At 43.3% G+C, this 21,279-nt stretch overlaps 1 protein-coding gene across 4 annotated transcripts in view; it reads right to left on the bottom strand.

Annotated features, from left to right (window-relative positions):
* ECHDC1 (ethylmalonyl-CoA decarboxylase 1) overlaps window positions 1–21,279 on the bottom strand; it is a 234,432-nt gene that overhangs the window by 137,724 nt on the left and 75,429 nt on the right. For 3 of the 4 annotated variants that reach the window (XM_069234843.1, XM_069234846.1, XM_069234844.1), the window contains exon 3: window positions 4,549–4,695. In XM_069234843.1, coding sequence (XP_069090944.1) covers window positions 4,549–4,695 — 147 coding nt within the window. The remainder of the gene's footprint in view (window positions 1–4,548; window positions 4,696–21,279) is intronic. The other variant, XM_069234845.1, reaches the window with a different exon arrangement.

The raw sequence follows: 21,279 nt of genomic DNA, 5'->3' as shown, positions 1-21,279 counted from the left end.
AAGGAGTTGTTTAAAGTGGACACTGTTGCATGTGGCACAATCTGTTCTAACTGGAAAGGCTATCCAAGAGAGCTTGTTTGTAAAAAAAAAAAACTTGAGAGGGGACAGTGCAGTGCCTTGCGGAATAATGAGCTGCTAGCTCTGAAATTTTCAGACCGGAGGGATGTATACATGCTATCTACCATTCATGATGAGATTACTTCCCCTGTGACTGTTTGGGGTCAGGTTGCCGAAGTGCGCAAACCTGTGTGCTTTTTGGACTACAATAGGCTCATGGGTGGTGTTGATCGAGTAGATCAGAGGTTGGAACCTTACACTGCTGTTCGTATGTCTTATGTGTGGTATAAAAAGTTGGCCCTACATTTATTTCATTTGGCAACTTTTAATGCTTTTATTGTGTTCAAGCATTGTTCACCTGAGTCAAGGATGAAATTTGTTACATTTCAGGAGTCAGTGATAGAGAGCCTTATTTTGGTGGAACAGGCAAGAGTTACTAGAGTAACAGTGGGGGAGGATGTGGCTAGATTGAAAGAGCACCATTTTCCATATCACATTTCTCCCACTCCCAAAAAAGACTTGCCCGCTAAGAAATGTAGAGTATGTGCCCCGAAGAGGTATCCGGAGGGAGAGTCGGATGTACTGCCCCGATTGCCCTTCAAAGTTTGGGCTGTGTGTGGCCCGCTGTTTCAGGAGTAACCATACCCCAAAAAATCTTTGGGAAATACTGTGAGCGTAAACAGCCTGTTTTATATTTTCAGATGTTCAGTTTCACAATTCTGTCATGTTTTCAGTTAAAGCTTTTGGGTTTGTAGTTTTGTACTTATTTTATAATTAGTGTTTTTGTTGTTGTTTATAAACAAACAAAAAAGTGATGGCGGTGTGCGTGGAGCGGCGCTTGGCTGGTGGTGTGAGTGGGGTGGCGCTTGGCTGGCGGCATGTGTGGAGTTGCGCCTGGCTGGCAGAGCCAGCCAAACGTCAACCCACACACTCCCATCAGCTACTGTGATTGCTGTATCAGGCATGTGGGCGTATGTAAGTGATGGGCCCTTGAGTGGCGCTATCTGTCGATGCGAGTGTTGTAATGTGCTGGGCCCGTGGCTGGCGGCGTAAATGGTCTTGTGCATGTCATGTATGAAAGGTGTGTGAATGGACTGTAAAACGGTTGGTGCATTGATGCGGCTTTACAGCTCACAAGCTGTGAGTCATTGGTTCAATTTTTTGGCCTTTCAATTATTAACAATGCATTTCACTTTTGTGAAATCTCTTGTTAATAAAATTTAATCTACTGAATCATCACTCACCCTCGTGCTAAATCCAACCAGTATGTATGGTAAAAATGACAAAACCTGCTCCGCTGTAATCAGGCGTCGCAGCACACCTGTGACTCACTAGGTTTCTCAGGAGGGACCCTGATGATGAAGCATGCCACCAACTTGGTTGGTGGGTGAGGGGTCTTTTTAACATAACCTAAGTGTGTTTTTGTTTTCACAATTTTAGTGTTTGGCACATCACAGAAGTACGTGGACACATCAAAATGATATATTACAAAACTACCTGTGTTTGGGGGATAGGGGCTCCTATTTTTGTGGTCCCGGGTGCGGCCTTCATCTAGGGAAACCTACCAAACCCAGACAATTTTTAAAAGTAGACACCCCAAGGAGTCCAGGGTGGTGTGGCTTGGGTGGATCCCCCAACATTTTCTTACCCAGACTCCTCTGCAAACCTCAACATTTGCTTACAAAACACACATTTTCCTGACTTTTCTTTGTAGGATCACCACTCCGGCACAAAATTCCAACTTCCAAGCGTTCCCCTCAGTCTCCCAAGTAAAATGACACCTCACTTGTGTGGGTCCCCAAAGCAGAGCCAGCCTAAAGATGTATAAAAGAAAAATATGTGCTTATCAACTCGCTGTGCTATCCCCTCAATCTCTACAGGTTTTTGGCCTTTTTCTGTTGCAGGCACCTGGCCCACCGACACAAGTGAGGTATCATTTTTATCGGGAGACTTGGGGGAACGCTGGATGGAAAGAAATTTGTGGCTCCTCTCAGGTTCCAGAACTTTCTGTCATCGAAATGTGAAGAAAAAGTGTTTATTAAGCAAAAGTTTGACGTTTGCAATGGATTCTGGGTAAGAAAACACTGGGGGATCAACGCAAGTCACACCACCCTGTACTCCCTTGGGTGTCTAGTTTTCAGAAATGTTTGGGTTTGGTAGGTTTCCCTAGGTGCCGGATGAGCTAGAGGCCAAAATCCACAGGTAGGCACTTTGCAAAAAACACTTCTGTTTTCTTTGGGAAAATGTGATGTGTCCACGTTGTGTTTTGGGGCATTTCCTGTCGCGGGCACTAGGCCTACCCACACAAGTGAGGTATCATTTTTATCGGGACACTTGGGGGAACGCTGGGTGGAAGGGAATTTGTGGCTCCTGCCAGATTCCAGAACTTTCTGTCACCGAAATGTGAGGAAAAGGTGTTTTTTGAGCCAAATTTTGAGGTTTGCAAAGGATTCTGGGTAACAGAACCTAGTGCAAGCCCCACAGTCACCCCATCTTGGATTCCCCTAGGTGTCTATTTTTAAAAAATGCACAGGTTTGGTAGGTTTCCCTAGGTGCCTGCTGAGCTATAGGGCAAAATTCACAGGTTGGCACTTTGCAAAAAAAACCTCTGTTTTCTTTGGGAAAATGTGATGTGTCCACGTTGTGTTTTGAGGCATTTCCTGTCGCGGGGGCTAGGCCTACCCACACAGTGAGGTACCATTTTTATCTGGAGACTTGAGGGAACGTTATTGCCCCTTGTCTTCCTCTACATTTTTTCCTTCCAAATGTAAGACAGTGTGTAAAAAATACATCTATTTGAGAAATGCCCTGTAATAGTATGGGCACCCCGGAATTCAGAGATGTGCAAATAACCACTGCTTCTCAACACCTTATCTTGTGCCCATTTTGGAAATACAAAGGTTTTCTTGATACCTATTTTCCACTCTTTATATTTCAGCAGATAAATTGCTGTATTCCAGTATAGAATGAAAACCCAATGCAAGGTGCAACTCATTTATTGGCTCTGGGCACCCAGGGTTCTTGATGAACCTACAAGCCCTATATATCCCGGCAACCAGAAGAGTCCAGCAGACGTAACGGTATATTGCTTGCAAAAATCGGATATCGCAGGAAAAAGTTACAGAGTAAAACATGAAATAAATGGCTGTTCTTTTCACCTCAATTTCAATATTATTTTATTTCAGCTGTTATTTTCTGTAGGAAACCCTTGTAGGATCTACACAAATTACCCATTGCTGAATTCAGAATTTTGACTACTTTTCAGAAACGTTTAGCTTTCTGGGATCCAGCATTGGTTTCACACCCATTTCTGTCACTAACTGGAAGGAGGCTTAAAGCACAAAAAATAGTAAAAATGGGGTATGTCCCAGTAAAATGCCAAGATTGTGTTGAACAATTGGGTTTTCTGATTCAAGTCTGGCTGTTCCTGAAAGCTGGGAAGATGGTGATTTTAGCACTGCAAACCCTTTGTTGATGACGTTTTCGGGGGAAAAAAACACAAGCCTTCTTCTGCAGCCCTTTTTAAAAAAAAAAAAAAAGAAATTTCCCCTTATTTTGGCTAATTTCTTGGTCTCCTTCGGGGAACCCAAAAACTCTGGGTACCTCTAGAATCCCTAGGATGTTGGAATAAACGGAAACAAATTTGGTGTGGGTAGCTTATGTGGGCAAAAAGTTATGAAGGTCTAAGTGCAAACTGCCCCAAATAGCCAAAAAAGGCCAGGCACCTGAGGGGGCAACGAAGGGGTTAAAAGATTTCTGCATTTCTAATATAACTTGGATGTTTTTAAAAATTCAGAGTGGTTGACTCTTATTTGTTTTTTATTGGATTTGTAGTGTTAAAAATATCATATTGAACTGTTGATTTTTGTAAATAAACATGGCCCTCTGCCCAAAGACAACTGCCTTGTAATTGACTCGTGGATTTTTTTTGGGTGGGGGTACGCCCGAGGAATAGGGGGCTCCGGGTCCTATGCTTTCTTTGCATTTTTAAATATTAACAAATATAAGCAAATGAAAAAGACCAAGATGCAGTCTCACATTGAAATTCACACAGCATGCATTTTTCTAGTTTCTCTGTAAAATAGATTCTATAATAAAGCCACCATCCCCACATTTTGAAGTTCTAAGTACAATCTTTATACTTTACCACACTCGCAATTTCATAGTTAGACGGTGTTGGGGTATTTATTGTGAGCAAAATCATTTCCGATCTGTTTCTCTATTAAACCAAAGATTTGTGACTTTTCTGGCTTAATTGCAACGTCGAACGCAGAGTGCAATGGTGCGTGAGTGCTACAATTGAAAGCTTAGGAAAAACTGAGCCCAGGAGTGATGCACGCCAGTACAGACAACACTCACCATCACCACTCCATGCAACGAGTAGGCTAGCTGGCAGCATTCTCAGGTAATATTAAACAACGGCATCATTATGTGTGCAGACATGCCCCATGAGTCCATTTTCTAACTAGAATGAACATAACATAACACTACTTGCATGTGAGCTGGATATAGCTTTCACAGCTTTCAGATCCGACCCGCTACAGAAGGTGTTTCCAGCACCACGGACAATGAGGCCTTTCCCATCTTTCCAGTCTTCCAGCTCCTTCACCCGATCCAGAAGCTCTACCATCATTGTTCCTGGCGACAGAAAGGACTTGTTTCAAGGACCTGTAAATCTACTATTTATACTGAGAACAGGAAAGCAATTCAATTGATGCATTATGTTCTATTTGTAATGCAATGGAACGGCTCCAGTATACATTTAGGGCATGAACGAGAGAGAGCAATTGGATGGACGAGAAGGGCTACTAACAAGGGTATACATGGAGGGTGCATACATCGTGTTGTTTTATAGTTACCAAATAGCACATTATGATCATCATAAAATGTACAAATACCAAAAGTAAAACATTTGCCAGTAGCAAACTGTGTTAATTGAATTACCACACATCAGCTCAATAAAAAAACAAATCTCAGAATACTTGATGTCCAGAATGGCTGACAGTTTGCCGAAGTGCCACATTTGTGTAAAAGGTGTCTGAAAAAGATGTGAATCAGAAATCATGGAAGTAGGAGCCCCTGTTGGAGTAAAATAGTAAAATAGATTTGATTTGCTTGGCTGTGCTCGTGGCTAAGCCAAAGCCTTTATTTGCTATAACAATCCAAAGTCTAGTTCTAATATGGCAACGCGTTTCAACACCAAAGTGTCTTCATCATGGCCCAATTGAAAAAATCTGTGCTCATTTCCCTCTCACCTTAAATACCCACAGTTCATAAACATTGAAAGAATACTACCAAGAACAGAGAACACTAAAATGGTTTCACAGTGTATTCCATCATTTCAAAAAAGAGAAAATAAATCAAATAAAATAAATGACCAATCTAATTTATCATTAGGTGTGAAAAATTATTATATAACGCCTGCTACACAGTTGCCAATTAATTAATCGTTTACCTGTTCCTATTCAGATGTACAGATGCCAAAATGTCCACACTTCTCATAATTATAAAGAAATTCCATAATACCTTATATATGAATATAAATTAACTAATCCCTTATATTTCTTGTATTGCATTATTATTACATCTCATACCTGGCCAAATGGCCACAATTAATCTGTCATCATAACGGAACAAACACCCTCCCCGTGAAACCATTCACATGTGACACAAATATAAAAGTTCCACAAATTTTAATAATCAATCTAGAAAAAGCACCTAAAGGAGAATTCGGTGAAAAAACTCTGCTCACTCTTTCTCATCACATTAAGCCTACATGTACATAAAGTTCCTCATCCTTGTTCAAGTCCCCCGGTGTCTTACTCCCAAGGAGAATAATATATTCAGATTCCCTTACTCTAAGGAGCCTTTCTCAATCACCTCCACGTATATTACTCTCAATTTTATCAATCCCAAATATATACCAAACATTCGGCATCTCGATTGTGCAACTTCGACCAATGTCTGGCAACCGGGTATCATGATTCTTAATAGATCTCTAGTGTTCCAAAATCCTCTTTTTCACAGGATCAATATTGCTCCCAACATATTGTAAACCACAAGGGCATTGTAATACATAGATGCAATGATCTGAAACACAGGAGATAGCTTTATTTATCCTTCTAACCTCTCCCAAAGCTGTCTTGTATGTTTTAACATTCCTACTGTTTCTACATGCCTTGCACCTGCCACACTTGAAAAAACCCTTCTGCTGACTGAACCATCCAATATTCTTATTGCCTCGCTTGGTGGATGTAGCCGGTAATCTGTGGAGCTTCATTTCTTGATAAATTATTTCCGTCCTCCGCCGCCGTATAAAATTGTACTTGATTTATTACATTTTTTCGCTTTTTTTGATGGAGCCATTATCCTCTTTAGGATCTGTTTTCCCTGCAGGATTTATTATCTGCTTCTCCTGAAGTGGTAGCAGCGTTCTGCGACCGTCTCATTTAATCTCATACGGGATTTGGAGCGACGCTGTCTGATGTCCTTGAGGATTTCTGGGAGTTGCAGTCTTTGACAGCAGTGACGCGAGCGCAGGCGAGTCTGTGTGTTCCGTGCAGTAAACCCTCCCAAGGTGCAGTTTGTCAGGTCAAAGTCTGTAATCCTGGGGGCAGCATATCCAAAAGGCATGGGATTCAGTGCAGAGAGATAAAACAGCAGTGAGTGACATCTTTGTCCACATGCAATGAATGTAAAGTTCAGACACTACTGCAAGGGTGAGGGAAAGGGGAAAGAAGAAACTTGGGGCCAGATGTATCAAACGTTTTTGAATTCGCAAACGGTGCTATTCGCAGAAATCGGCCGTTTGCAAATGCAAAAAGGTGATTTGCGATGTACGAAAGGCATTCGCAGGCCAAAAACAAGGAATCGCAAAAATTGCAATTTTTTGCAAAGCAACATGGGTTTGCATGTCGCAATGTGTGTATCGCATTTTGCGACATGAAATACCGAATCGCTATTTGCATCTCGCAAATTGCGAGTCCGAATAGCGACTCGCAAATAAAGATTCGGTATTTCTCGTCGCAAATTGCGATACACACATTGCAACATGCAAAACCATGTCGCAATTTGATGCATCAAAAATTAGCAAATTGTGAATTTTCGCAGAATGGCCTTTTGCACATGCAAATTACCACGGATTGAAACCAGGTGGTAACCAGGTGCAACCTATATAAAGAGGCCCAGAATGCCATAGCCTATTTTCCACAATGGCTGCACTCTACGTCATGGCGCGGAGAATGAGGATCTTGGCAGGTTTGAGGAGAGGGAGGAGGAGACAGGAGCGCATTTTCAGAGTGCGCATTACCCTTTTTGACCAGACTGAGGAGGAAATATTTGAGAAGTACAGGTTGAGCTCAGCCATGATACTTGACCTGATAGCTGAGCTACAACCCATACTGCAGTGCACAACACACAGGACCAATAGCATACCCACCCATGTGCAGGTATTATGCTCCCTGCACCTACTTGCCTCAGGGAGCTATCAAGGGGTCATAGCAGCAGCTGGAGGGGTATCACAGAGTGCCCTCTCTAGATTTCTCAATGCATTCCTAAATGCCATGCTGAGCAGGATACATCAGTACATCAGATTCCCACACACCCCACAGGAAATACAGCAGACAAAAATAGATTTCTACCAGATAGCACAGTTCCCCCACATCCTTGGTGCCATAGATGGGACACATGTTGCAATCTGTCCACCATTGGCCACAGAGTATGTGTACCTCAACCGTAAATACCAACATTCAATGAACATACAGGTGATATGCAATGCCTCCTACATCATAACTGATCTCGTGGCCAGGTACCCAGGGAGCACACATGATTCATACATCTTTCGCCACAGCGGGATTCACAGAAGACTGTTAGCTGGGGAATTTGGTGAAGGATATCTACTAGGTAATTTCCCTCTTTACAATGGTGCATTGATGGCAGTGTGACGTCAGATGGCACAGCTACTAATTATACCCTCTGTTCCTTCCAGGAGACAGTGCCTACACGGTGCGCACCTACAGGATGACGCCATACCTAAATCCTGCAACACCAGCAGAGCGGAGATACAATTCAGCACACAAGGCAACCTGCAATGTTGTGGAGTGTACCTTTGGCCTGCTGAAGAGTCGCTTCCGATGCATCCACAAAAGTGGAGGGGCACTACAGTACAGCCCAGACACGACCTGTAGAATAGTGGCCACATGTGCAATTTTGCACAATATAGCTACCACCAGGGGCATACCTGTGGAAATATCAGAGCAAGACTTAGATGAGGATGATGATCCCATACCACCCCTACAGCCAGCAGACAGGACCAGTGCAGCAGAGGGCAGGCAAAGGCGTGCTGACATCACGCACAACCATTTCAGATGTAAGTTATGACAACACAACCTCAATGACATGTATTCCGGTAGTTAGCACCTTTATTACCTTGACTTCAGGTAACATACGTGTCACTAGGACAAAGCAATACACACGAGTCTGACATGAGCCATTAACAGTGTTGCACTATTGTCATCATAGTTTACTGTATTGCTACATGTGAAGGTAGTCCCCTGTGGCCCTTAATGTCACTTCTTACGACCACGCATTCCACTTGAGTGCGCAGTGGCCTCGCCGGCACCTCTTGTATCAGGCTCACAGGCAGTACTGTGCCTGGCACTGCGACGCCTAGGATCCATCACGGGCACTGCAGGACTGCTGAGGCTAGATGACTCCTCAGTATCCCCAACTCCCAGTTCGCTGGGTGTAGCACTGCGTGCTGTCAGCATAGCATCCAAAACGTTGGTAATTTGCACCAATCCCTAGGCAACATCCCGACTGCTATGTGCTGCCCCCACCTGTGCGGCCACTGCACGCTGTGATATCAGGGCAGTAGATGTAGCTAGACGATTTACAGATCTGCAAAATCCATTGAACATTCCCATGAATTGTCTTTTGTGCCTGCGGTGGCCAACTCGCTCATGCCTGATCTCAGTTCCTTAATGGCATTTGTCAGTTCCTTGGTGTTCTCCGCAGCTGTTTGCTGTCCCTCATGCAGCTTGCAGATGTTTGCATTCAGACACTACAACTGCTTGTGCAGCCCCCCCATGTTGGCATTGTGTGACTGCATCTGCCTGTGCATTGCCCTCATGTTTTTGTTTTGCAGGCGCTGCACTTTGAGCATGGACGCTTCAAGGCCACCAAAGAATGATGGGCCCTCACCTCCATCAGTGTGCCTGCATCGTGATTCCTCCTGCGGGGAGTTGAGTGACGCTGGGGCAGAGACTGCTGCCTTCCTGTGGATCTAGCTTCTGGGGGTGGTGTGTGGCCTTCATCCGGCATTTCGTCGGAGTCCAGGTTTGAATCGTGGAGAGGTAACACCCTTGCCCTGCGTCTGATTGGTGCTATACACAATGACTCGCTGGTGTTGGAGTTGGACAAAGGCTGTGTTTCTGCATCCCCCACATTCTGCTGCTGCTGGGCCTGAGCCATCTGCAACAACAATGTGCAGCATGTCATTTATGTATGTATCACCAAATGTGGCACAATGTTAATAAATGTACACTTACATCGTATCACTGTGAGTTGTGTGTGTTGTTCTTCTGTGTGTCTGTATACTTAATTGCTATCTATGTGCTATTTTCAGCTCAGGGTTGTGGACTACCACTCCCATAAGGCATTGTTGTGCTGCATGTAAGATGTGGAATGGACTACTTATCACAATGCTTTGCACTAATTGCTATTTCCTATGGGGCATTTGTACATGCACATATGGGGTTACATATCATTTTTGGACTTACCTTTACTGGTGCTGGGTGTGCCGGAAGTGTCAATGTCAGTGACCCCACTGAAAGCTTCTGGAAGCAGTGTGGACTCCACCAGGTCTTCGATGGGGGTGGAGGGTGTCTGGGTGGATGGTCCGCCTCCTGTGCTCCTTGCCTCCTTTAGCCTGCTGGCCACCCTCTCCTTGGCACGGGAATGAAGGTCGTACCACCTCTTGCGTACCTCTTCCACTGAGTGCTGCGCAACCCCCACTGCACAGATTTTGATCTGGATGTTAGCCTAAAGTTTTCGCTTCTCACTCTCTGGTACCTGGAGTAAATAAGCTCTTCCCAAATAGCCGGTCATGGCTCCTGACAACCTCCTCAGTGAGCACCTCCAATTCTTGCTCACTGAATTTCAGCTTCCTCTTCCTCTCTCCCTTCTCCTTCCCATTAGCAGCATTGGCCATGTTGATGTCAGGTCCTGGCTTGCTCACAAACTTGCTCCCTGGGGCTGGTCTGTGACACTCTGACTGCTCCTGTGGGTGTGGTACCTGGAAACAGCATGGGCTGACTCACTTCCTGCTTGTGATGTCATCAGGCTGTGCCAGGTGACCGTTTTCGCAATTTGCGATTTTCAAATACCGAATCGCAAATATTTCTGCGATTCGGTATTTGGACCTCGCAAATTGCATTAGCGATTTTTAAGAAATCCCTATTTCCGACTCGCAAATTTGTTACATAGCATTTCGCGACTCAGAAATAGCGATTTCTTAAAATTCGGTATTTCCGAATCGCAAATGGCTTTTTTCATACATCTGGCCCTTGGTGCCATGGAAAAGGTCCCCAAATTAAAGAAAGGACAGGCTTCTCACATGGAAACGAAATATAGATCTAGCATAACAGAAGAAAATGAGAAAAACCCTAAAGGGTACATTTGAAGGCTCCACAACTTTTTTTTAAATCACAAACGAAGACACTGGCAAGGAAAATCCTAAATGAAATAACTATGAATCCTGATTACCGCTTTTACTCGAACACCAAAAACCTTTTTTTAGATTTAGTTGGCTATAACTTTGAAAAAACAAGTTTATTCCCAACCATGACACGTTTTTAAGGGATGTAAACTAGAGCTTCCTTTAAAAGAAAAAATAAGAAAGCGGCACATGAGCATCAAGGGGGGATTCCACAGACTGATGGAGAGATGATTAAGAGCCAAGTTTATGCAGACATTTATAATGATTCACACTTTAAAGAAGACGCTTGTAAGTTTCCTTGTAGTGTGACTTCAGTGAAATGTATGTGGAAGTAAGTTGTGATACTGAGAGAGTTGATGCAGTTACTAGTTACCAACTTGGCCAAAGCGTCAGTACAGGCTGACATAGGCAGGGAATCAAAGCTTGCATCTCAGTTGTTAGAACTTGGAGTACTGGTAACAGTGGCTAGTACGAATCATGATCCACCTTTCTTGCTGGAGGCAATAACGTGTCATAAAAGTTGATGTCATATTTGGGCTGGGGAAGCACCATATCTGGGCCAGAAGGGCATGTCGGTGAAGGTACAAAAAGGGTGGAACATATTGGGTGATTCGAACACTTAGTTAAATGTAATGCAGAAGAAGGAGAAGCCAGGACAGGGTGGAAAAACAGGCTAGACTACGGGAGAAGAATAAAATATTTTAGATTTCTCAAGAGACATTAGAATGCAAGACGCAATGGCACCAGTGGCTGGGACAGATGCTTTGCGGTTGGGTGGGAGTTCAATTGCATGGAGAATGGTGAGCTGGATCGACACCTTCCCAAACGGCACTAAACCTAAGATGACAGCTAGAATAGTGGAGGTTATGGCACAAGTGGGGTTAATCAATGTAAGGACTGAAACACACCCAGTACAACGGAAATACACATGCCACTCAGCCACACAATACTTTCAGCAGACTAGGCCGTATATTAGTGACACAACAAATGGCCACCAGAGTTCAGATGATAACGCACCTAACACAATATCTATCTGACCACATCCTGGGAGCATGTCTACTTAAATGGAGGGTGAGCCATAGGTCGTCCTGTGCGTGGCGATTACCGATCCGAAACACTACAGGACAAAGTTGGCAGGGAGACAGTAGTGGAAGCCTTGAGAGAATATTTTGAAAGCATCTGGAACACAATGCAGAGCCGGAGCGACAGAATGGGAAGCGATGAAGGTGATGGTGAGGGGAAGATGCGTGGGTCTCTCATGTGGGGTGAGACGCACCCTATAGATAGAGCTCCTGCATAATGAAGAGGTCCTGGCAGAAATTCAGAGACTGTCATGGGATGATGAACATAGACAGGGAGCGGAAAAGAAAGTTTTACGACAGGTGGAGGCAGTTAGAGATCGACTCGAGCATTAAACACTGAAATCGTACCGTCAACTACTACACTTCAGGATGGCTCTTGGCCTGGATCTTGCGATGCGAGATGCCCCGCCATCCTGTTGTCCATCTTAAAAAGCCTGGAGGGTCAGACGCATTCACTGATACAGATATTCTGGAATATTTAGAGATCATTTAGAGAGTGTGTACACTTGCCCCACTGACCCCTATAAGGAGTGTATCAAGAATTATCTGTAGGGACTGCAGATCCCATATGTGGGAGGGATTGCAGATGCAGACCTCAGGCTAGAGGAAGTCAAAATAGCGTTGACGTCTCTACCACCTGGAAAAATGACAGGGAATGATGGTTTTACGGCTGAATTCTATCAGGTCTTTCAAACAGAAATAGTACACCGACTTCTCGAGGTGTACGTGGAGGGACTGAAGAGAATACTCCTGAAGTCCATGTGAGAGGGTAGTACAGCAATGGCTCTGAAACCCAGCACTGTGGCCTCTGACCATTTATCATACCACTACTCACAATGATTAATATTGACATGAAAGTCCTTTGTAAAGTGCTTGCAATGAGCCTGGGACCCGTGATATACAGGCTAGTACATCCGGACCAGTGGGGATTCATCCTATGCCAGAATACCACTATTAATCGAAGGAGACTAACGTGTGTCCTGCATGAAGTAGAGGACAGACGGGAGGGACTCACCTTTGTCTACATTGATATCGTCAAGGCCTTTGATACAGTGAATTGGTGGTACATGATGGCTGTCCTTGAAGCAATGGGATCTGGACAGCGATTCAGAGCTTGGATATAGTTACTCTATAAGGAACCAATGGCCAGGGTCAGACTGGGAGGACTGAGCTCTGCACCTAAGAAGGTAAATGTGGGCTCCCAGCAAGGATGCCCACTTTCGCCCCTGCTCTTTGCCTTGGCATTGGAACCCTTGGCCATACAAATCACATGGGAATTCGAGTGGGGGAGGTGAACCATTTAACCTCACTGTATGCCGGTGAAACGCTCTTCTAACCTACGGCTCCCAGAGAGTCGCTGCCACTGCTGCTGGAGCATCTTGGTACTTATGGTGAAATTATAGGCCTACAGGCTGTGTATGAATCCAAAAGAGTCCCTGATGTTTTCCTTGGGGGGGCTGGCAGAGCAGGAACCCACGGAGTTGCCGGTCTTGCCATTGCGATGGGAAATCATTCGGTTATCTGGGGTAATGGTGGTGCAGACGGACTACAAAGGGAAACAATAGAATATAGAGCGGATAATGGAGGGCCTCACTAAATCGATACAATTTTGGACCATGCTACAGCTGTCCCTCATGGGATGGGTGGTGGTGGCAAAAATGGTGTTTCTGCTGAGCTCCTTATATATCTTGCAACACTCTATGGACATGCTGCAAAGATCACTGTTAAGACGGCTGTACTCATTACTAAAAACCCTAGTATTGGCAGGTGGTAGAATCAAAAAAGCCCTTGGGAGTGTACATTTGCCCACAGAGGAGGAGGGCTTGGCATTGCCAAATATGGAGATGTATTATCTCGTATCTCAACTGAAGCATGCTGCATACTGGTTGTCTGATGAGAATAACTGGGAGAAATGTTTGCTTGCAGATGGGTCCCGCAGCACTGCATTAATGCAGCTGCTGCATAGTGGTGGGAAAGCTAATGAGCCCGTGCCATATGTCGATAAGCATACAACTATCATGTGGGAGAGAGCGGTGAAGGTAGTGCTGGACGAGCCCCTTTTACACAGGAGTTTAATTTCTGGGACCTCCCGGCATACTGTGCATTAGCTGACATGGTAGATGTGGGTAGTTGGTGTGGAGGGAGAAGGGGGATGCAAGACACTAAGGGCCAGATGTAGGAAGTTCTGATTTTGCGAATCGGAAATTGCGAGTCGGTGCGACTCGCAAGTTCCGATTCGCAAAATCGGATGCAGAACGGTGTCTCAGACACCTTCTGCGATTCGCTATGGGGTCGCAAAGACCCACCTCATTAATATTAATGAGGTGGGTCGCATTTTGCGACCCCATAGCGAGTCCCTGCACTCTCAGGGATGGTGGCCTGCTGAAGACAGCAGACCTCCGTGTCTGTGACTGCTTTTAAATAAAGCAGTTTTTTTTTTTTTTTTTGCAGCCCGTTTTCCTTAAAGGAAAACGAGTTGCAAAATAAAAAAAATAACAAAACCATTTGGTTTCGTTTTTTCAGAGTAGGCAGTGGTCCATTGGACCACTGCCTGCTCTGAAAACACATTTTGGGCAACATTCACAAAGAGGAAGGGGTCCCATGGGGACCCCTTCCCTTTTGCGAATGGGTTACCACCAGTGTGACACTGGTGGTAACTGCGAATTACTTTGCGACCGCATTCGCGGTCACAAAGCAATTTAGAATCACGAGTCGCAAATAGGAAGGGGACACCCCTTCCTATTTGCGAGTCGCATTCACAATTTGCGAGTCGGTACTGACTCGCAAATTGTAAATGTGCATCGCGATGAGCATTTTGCATGGCGCAAAATGCGATTTTCGCAGTTTCAACCATGCAAAATGCTTCCTACATCTGGCCCTAAGTGACCTTTATCCCAACAAGATGTTTATCTAATTTGAAGCAGCCCAAGAGACTTTTAATGTTAGACAGGGACACTTTCTTGTGTATGCCAGTACAGCAGATATAATAAGGGACATATGACCACTTAACCAGAAGCTCCGCCTTCCTCTGCTTTGTTTAAAGTACTGCTGTAGTACAGGGGAAGCAGACATCTTGTCTCCCACTTGTACAGGGCAATGATAGCTGATAAACCTAGGATCTTATTTCCGGGTAAGGCAGAACTGGGTATAATAATTGCGGATGCACACTGGAAAAAAAGTCTGTGTGCTGGTCAAGTCAGGAATGAGAAATGCACATTCCAAATTGGTGCACTTCAATTATATTCACCGTACCTATGTCACACAGGTACTCCTTCATAGATTGGATCCTGCCAGAACAGACAGATGCAACCGTTGTTCGGGTCTGATTGCGACCTTAGCCTGGTACTGTCCACCAGTTCAGACATTCTGGGGCATAGTGATACAGAGACTGCAGTACGCAGAGGGGGTGACAGTAAAGCTGGAACCACCACCTTGTTTATTGGGAGCGGTCAAGAAACAAAAGGGCAGAAAAATTGAATGGAAATTCATGCAATTACCACCACTACTGCAAGCAAAACGGTGAGTAGCCCCCACGTGGATGGGTCACACGGCCATAGCGAGGAAGGGTGCGTTAGAGATGTCAAGGAATGGGTGGTGGCTGAGGAAGTGCATCTCCACTAGTGCAGGAGAGACGACCATGCTACTGAAAACTTGACAACCTGGGGGGTCGCTTCTTACCAGATTTGAGGAGGGAGGGGAGGCTCACGACTTGGACACGTCAGACTCCGGGAAATGATAGAATTCTGAGGGACATATGGAGACGCTCAAAGGCCCAGGGGAGAAGAAAGTGGACGGCATTTGCAAACAATGTTTTCGGAGAACAATGATAACGTCAAAGGAATCACTAATAATGTATCCCACATAATAAAAGATGGCTCAGATGTTTAAGATGTTATAAGTTTTACAACTACAATGTACTAAAGGATGTTGAATTTCAATAAAATAATGGCTTTATAAAAAAGATCACTCAAGGGACTACCCCATGTATGGTTGTGCTTACTGGTGTCTCACCAATTCCCTTTCACATAACTGAAGTCAGCAATTTTCTAAATTGGAACGTGCTTCAGAGGCTAAATAGCAACATACATGGCGGAATAAGCTGGCAATGCATGTGAAGTACTCTAGGCTCATAGCCAGTAAAATGACTGATTCGTAGTAAAACTGAAACATGCTGCTCTCACAGCTAAAATACTATAGTGTACAAGGTACCATAATATGAAAATTAGAAAGGTTTGAATTGAACCTTCTGAATCAACCTTAGTTAATGTTGTGGAAAGTAAAGTGAAGGTAAAATGAAATGGGATTAATCTGGGATTAATGCAGATGAAGTAGAAGAAATGAAAAAACGTCTGTGGAAGAAGAATTTGGCACGTGAATGTGATAATATCCAGGTAGGGCCTTTTGTTTCTGGCTTATTTGAAGGAGAAACTGGCGTTATTTCAAGCTTAAAGGAAGTTGATGACTAACACTTAGATGGCAACAAAGAGGCTGAAGATGGCAGAGTGAAAGAAAATCCCAAGGTGACCCAAGAACCGAAACTGAGGGATGGGTGTTAATTATCTAGGATTAATGTGGGCATTGTACTCAAAACTCAGATTGTAGTAAAAAATTGGTGAATTATTTAGATACTTGTCTTTTTCCTTAGATCCGGGTATCTACACCCCTCTTTATACCAGATGATTCCTCCAGTAAGAAAGTAGTTAGTAGGCAAGCTAGTGGTATGGCCCAGTGCTGCATGGAGTTATGAATATGACTAGACAAGGCTGCACTCAAAATAAATCAACAACTGTATGCAACAACATTTTGTTAATAAAAATGGAAGTAATGAAAATCTATCCACAGCAATTAATATATTGGTGTAATCCTCTATCAGTGAAGCAAGCCCCAGAATATTAACATGTCACAGGTTGATAACAACGACCTCTAGAATGAGAACTTGGCTCTTGTTTATTGATGGATGACATTAATACCAAATGTAGGTTGAAGAACTCTGCCTCTCTAATAAAGTAGTCCTAGAGGACGATGTCTGTATAATACATGCCCTAAATATTAAACAACAATAAACATGTAAGACAGGTTAAATGTTGTTTGGATAAACAATTGGACAAAGAAGGAGGTTATTAAATGGGTGATCAATCAACTGAACATTCCCACTGACGTGTACCATATGAAATTCCTGGTAGTACAGGCCTTGAAAAATCACAAAAATGTTACTAGACCTGCAGGTCGAGTAGCTTGAACAATCTACTTGACCTAACTCTAATATATGTGACCCAGAAACGGGTCTCAAATTGTGTGATCCTATGCAAATATTGTATTTTACGGTCACCTTTTTCTTCATTCTCAAAAATGAGTGCACCTTCAAATATGTTCAGCATTTCTGCTGAAACCATTTAAAACCCTGGGAAGTCAATTATCATATAATAAGACTCAAAATTAGATACTTTTCTTATCAATTTGGAAAGAGCACAGAATCACTTGGTCGATCAATCTTTTTACTTCTCCGGACTCAAACAGACTCAGCGAAAGACAAACAGTTTTTGAATCATAATCCTCAGAATCAATTATTCAAAATTCTCAGTATCAATTAATTCTGATGTGGTATGCAAAGCACTTTGACAGAGGTCTGCAAGCAGACATGAACAGTACTTAATTTTTAATGGTAGTTGGCCGATGGGCACTGACCCACGTTTTTTTCCCCATCAGACTTTGACCAACAGCAAGAAGAAAAGGGCAGAAAAGGAAGTAGGACGATAAGAAAGCTAAGAAGAAAGAGATAAAGGGACTGATTTTTTGTTTGGCGGAGGAGTTAACTCGTCACAAACGTGACAGATATCCTGTCTGCCGTATTACAAGTCCCATAGGCTATAATGGAATTGTAATACGTTGAACAGGAAATCTGTCACATTTGTGAATGAGTACCCCCCTCCACCAAACTCTAAATCAGGCCCAAAGTCACAAAGGCAAGGATTACAAAAAAGGGCAAGAGTGAAATAAAGAGAGAATAAGTCTAGGGTGGTGGGAGAAAGAGGCATGAGATGAAATCAAGAGTACACAGCCTTGGCATTCTGTAACCCCGGCATTCAGATGTGCTGATGGTAGACTTCTATCAAAAACTATGGGAACCCGTGCTTTCTTTAACAAAAACCAGGGCCATGAATTAATATGTGCCAGGGAAGGACTAAATTATGCAGCAGAGTTGAATAAATTATGTGGCAAGAAAAAGCTAGTTATTATGCAGCATAATGCAGCATATTTTGTGAGAGTATTACTTGATTATTTTGTCATTTTCAAACATATTAACTGTGACTGGGCATTGGTTGCACCTCATTAGTACCAGATTAACACCCCAAAATAGAAATAAGCAACAAAAATGTAACTAGTCAACCTTTGCCAACGGCCTCAAGCCTGCAGCAACACATTGCTGCATTTTTAGGGGTGAGCGCAAAGCGCTCCGTTGCATGTTGTAATCTCTCTTTGGAATTCAAACCACACCCATGTCACGTCAGTCCTGTTCATTGGTTTTTGGGCTTGCTTTTCAGATACCACTTGCTTTCATTAGTGAAAGGCATGCATAGGTCATGCCTTTTCCGCTATTTAGCCCTCCTCGAGCGCACCGACCAAGTACTGAAAACATACGAGGCTCGATGTTTTCTGTCTGGTTTCTGGACTACTTTTTCTCTTTTTTTCGCAGCGCGATCTCCTTGGGCAGTAGTCAAGCGCTTTGCATGACATTGCTTCTGTTACATAGGTAATTGCACTTTTGCCGGTTACGTAGATAATTGCACTTTTGCCGGTTACATGGATAATTTCACTTTTGTCAATAGGTATCACTGCGAGTGGGGTTTTCTCGACACGTCTTTATAAAAACAGACGAATAAAACTCGAGACTTTTTTTTAAGCTGAACAGATCTTTGTACCACTGAACACATTTAAGTGTCACATCAGGCCTGATTTTTCACACGTTCTTCTTAGTACTGCTTATATGAAGTTTTTGACGTTTTTAGCAGTTTTCGCTTTGTATTTGAATTTTAGTAATGCATTTTATGACACGAATTTAATTTTAGTGAAGTGCTTAGTGGCTGCATAAGCAGGTGTCTGCATTGTACAAATACATGTTTAATAACTGATAGAAAGAAATTGCAGTAAAACGAGGAGTGCTGTTCTCACATGAAGGCCCTGGCTTAAATGATGCCCCTTCGCGTCAGCCACAGTAAGCAGAAAAGTAAATAGACCGCCCTGAGCACCCTAGCACTGACTCCTGCACTTCCACACTGCAGGAATAGCACCTGGTCTGTTGCATGGTGGCTGGTACCCCGGTGGCTTGTCTTTGCCTGTAGTAACGGATGTTATAATTACTCAAATCAGTAGCACGTGTCGAATCAACCTGGGCAGGATGAAAGGCTATGCCAGAATTTCAGATTCGCTGTTTAAAAACAGATCTGTGTCGGGTGCTTGCTACAACCACCGACGTGTCTTACTAGAAGTAAATTCACTGTATCCCAAGCCCGGCTTTTAATAGTATTTTCCAGGGCCGTTAGGCCGGGCTTCTCTGTTTTGTTTGTGTTTTGGAAAGAAAGTAAGCGTTTACATTCTGGTGACGGATCATGTTTCTACAATGTTTAGCTCATGTAACTTTTGCCTGTGTGTGATTTTAGTAAACACTTTTTTTTTCCAAAGGCATATGTGTCATTTTTCTGAGTCTAATTGGCGTTAACACGTGCTGACTCTGCATAAAATGCCACCCCAGTTATTTCTCTTTTAGAGTTTACAGGCCTAAACAAGAAATCACAAAAATATGATTTAACTGATGTTTTAAAGCTTTTCTTTTTTCTTGCTAGAAAGTACTCGTTATTCTAACACAACTCCTATTTTGCTTCAAAAGGCTTTATTTGTTGGCAATCTTTTTTCTATAAATCTGGCTGCTTTCGGCGATGTTCTCAGCATGTATGATTTTATAAACATTATAGCTTGAGTGAGTTCATTTTAGTCACTTTATTCATGTAGTGGATTTGTACATGCAAAAACATTTTTTCTAAGGGCTTGAGATGCAGAAACACGAGTGTTCTTTTTTTTCTGCGCTGTGTTTAGTGAGGTCGAGAGATGCTGATTGAAAGTCAACTTTCGCAAGCTCTTGATGCCTGTCAGGCTTTCGTTGCTTTGAATAAATTATTTTTTGGCAGCTTTCCCGCTCCTCGCCCTTCTCGTTAGGCAGGAATCTGTTGTGATAATTGATTTGTTTGGGATGACGGCCTCAAATCATCACTGCTGGCCTTCCAGATAAATGGAAATCCATGGTTATGATGAAAATGTAGTATAGGTTTACAGCTGCCGGCGCTAGGCTTATTAGCCTCGTACATCCCAAGTGTTTGTATTAGGACGAAAATGGGCCGGATCCATTTTACCCGTCGTAGAAGAATGAAAGGCACCGTCAGCCCTGCAAGTATCTTGAGCCTAAGAACAGTACGATACACACAGATCTCCGCACCATGTGCTAAATTCCACCATAGGATCCTGAGGAAATCAACCACCCGCTATTGCTATTATATGAAACTTTAACAAACAAATATTATTTCCTCACATAAAACAGATTTGGTTAACTTTAGAGGCTATCCCGCCTTGGGTCGGAAAGCTAAGCATGTAAATAAATGCTTGCATTACTTACCAGATATCTTCCTTATACTGCAGGGGAGGATCAAATTATGTGGCAGGGTTGAGTAAATTATGCGGCAATAAAGGGGAAGTTATGCAGCACATTTTGCTATAGTAATGCTTCATTATTTTATTATTGGGTTGAGCATGCCCACCGCACACCCACCACTGTCACTCGTTTGTGGGCTTTCCGTTAAAAAATCATTTATCATCATTGGTAGCTGCTTAACGTTTGTCCTTCCTTGGGGCAGTTTTGTTACCGCCTTGGTCACTGACCCTGTTACATGGATAATTGCACGTTTGCTGATGCGTCTGACTGCAAGGGAACTTCTTTTTCCTTTTGTGTCGCTCCTTCGCGCTCACGCTCATTGCGGCTGTGGTGCTTTCAATCGGGTCGCTTATGTCAACTGTTTTACTTTTCATTTTCAATTTAGGCGGCAAGAAAAGTCCAGTTACAAATTTCAGCACTAATATCTCTAACTCGAGCAAACGTGAGACCCATTGCATTGCAAATGCTTGTTAGTAATGCATACGATCTATAAATAAACTTTTTTTTGTTAAAATCTGCAGATTGTGTGGCAGATGATGGATTATGTGGCAAATGTGGCAAATCTAATTATGCAAAAATCACTGCGGCCGCACAATCGCATAATTCCAGTGACAAAACAGATGGACACACAAACTAAAAACTGCTCATGGGCAACTGGTTGATCAAAAACAATTGTGATATATAAGCACAGAGCACTGGGGCATTTAAGATCTGAAAGCAAG

Source organism: Pleurodeles waltl, chromosome 5, assembly GCF_031143425.1.
Source record: "Pleurodeles waltl isolate 20211129_DDA chromosome 5, aPleWal1.hap1.20221129, whole genome shotgun sequence".
In the NCBI taxonomy this organism is placed as follows: Eukaryota; Metazoa; Chordata; class Amphibia; order Caudata; family Salamandridae; genus Pleurodeles; species Pleurodeles waltl.
The sequence above is the reverse complement of the archived record's forward strand: the minus strand, read 5'-3'. Positions and strand labels throughout refer to the sequence as shown.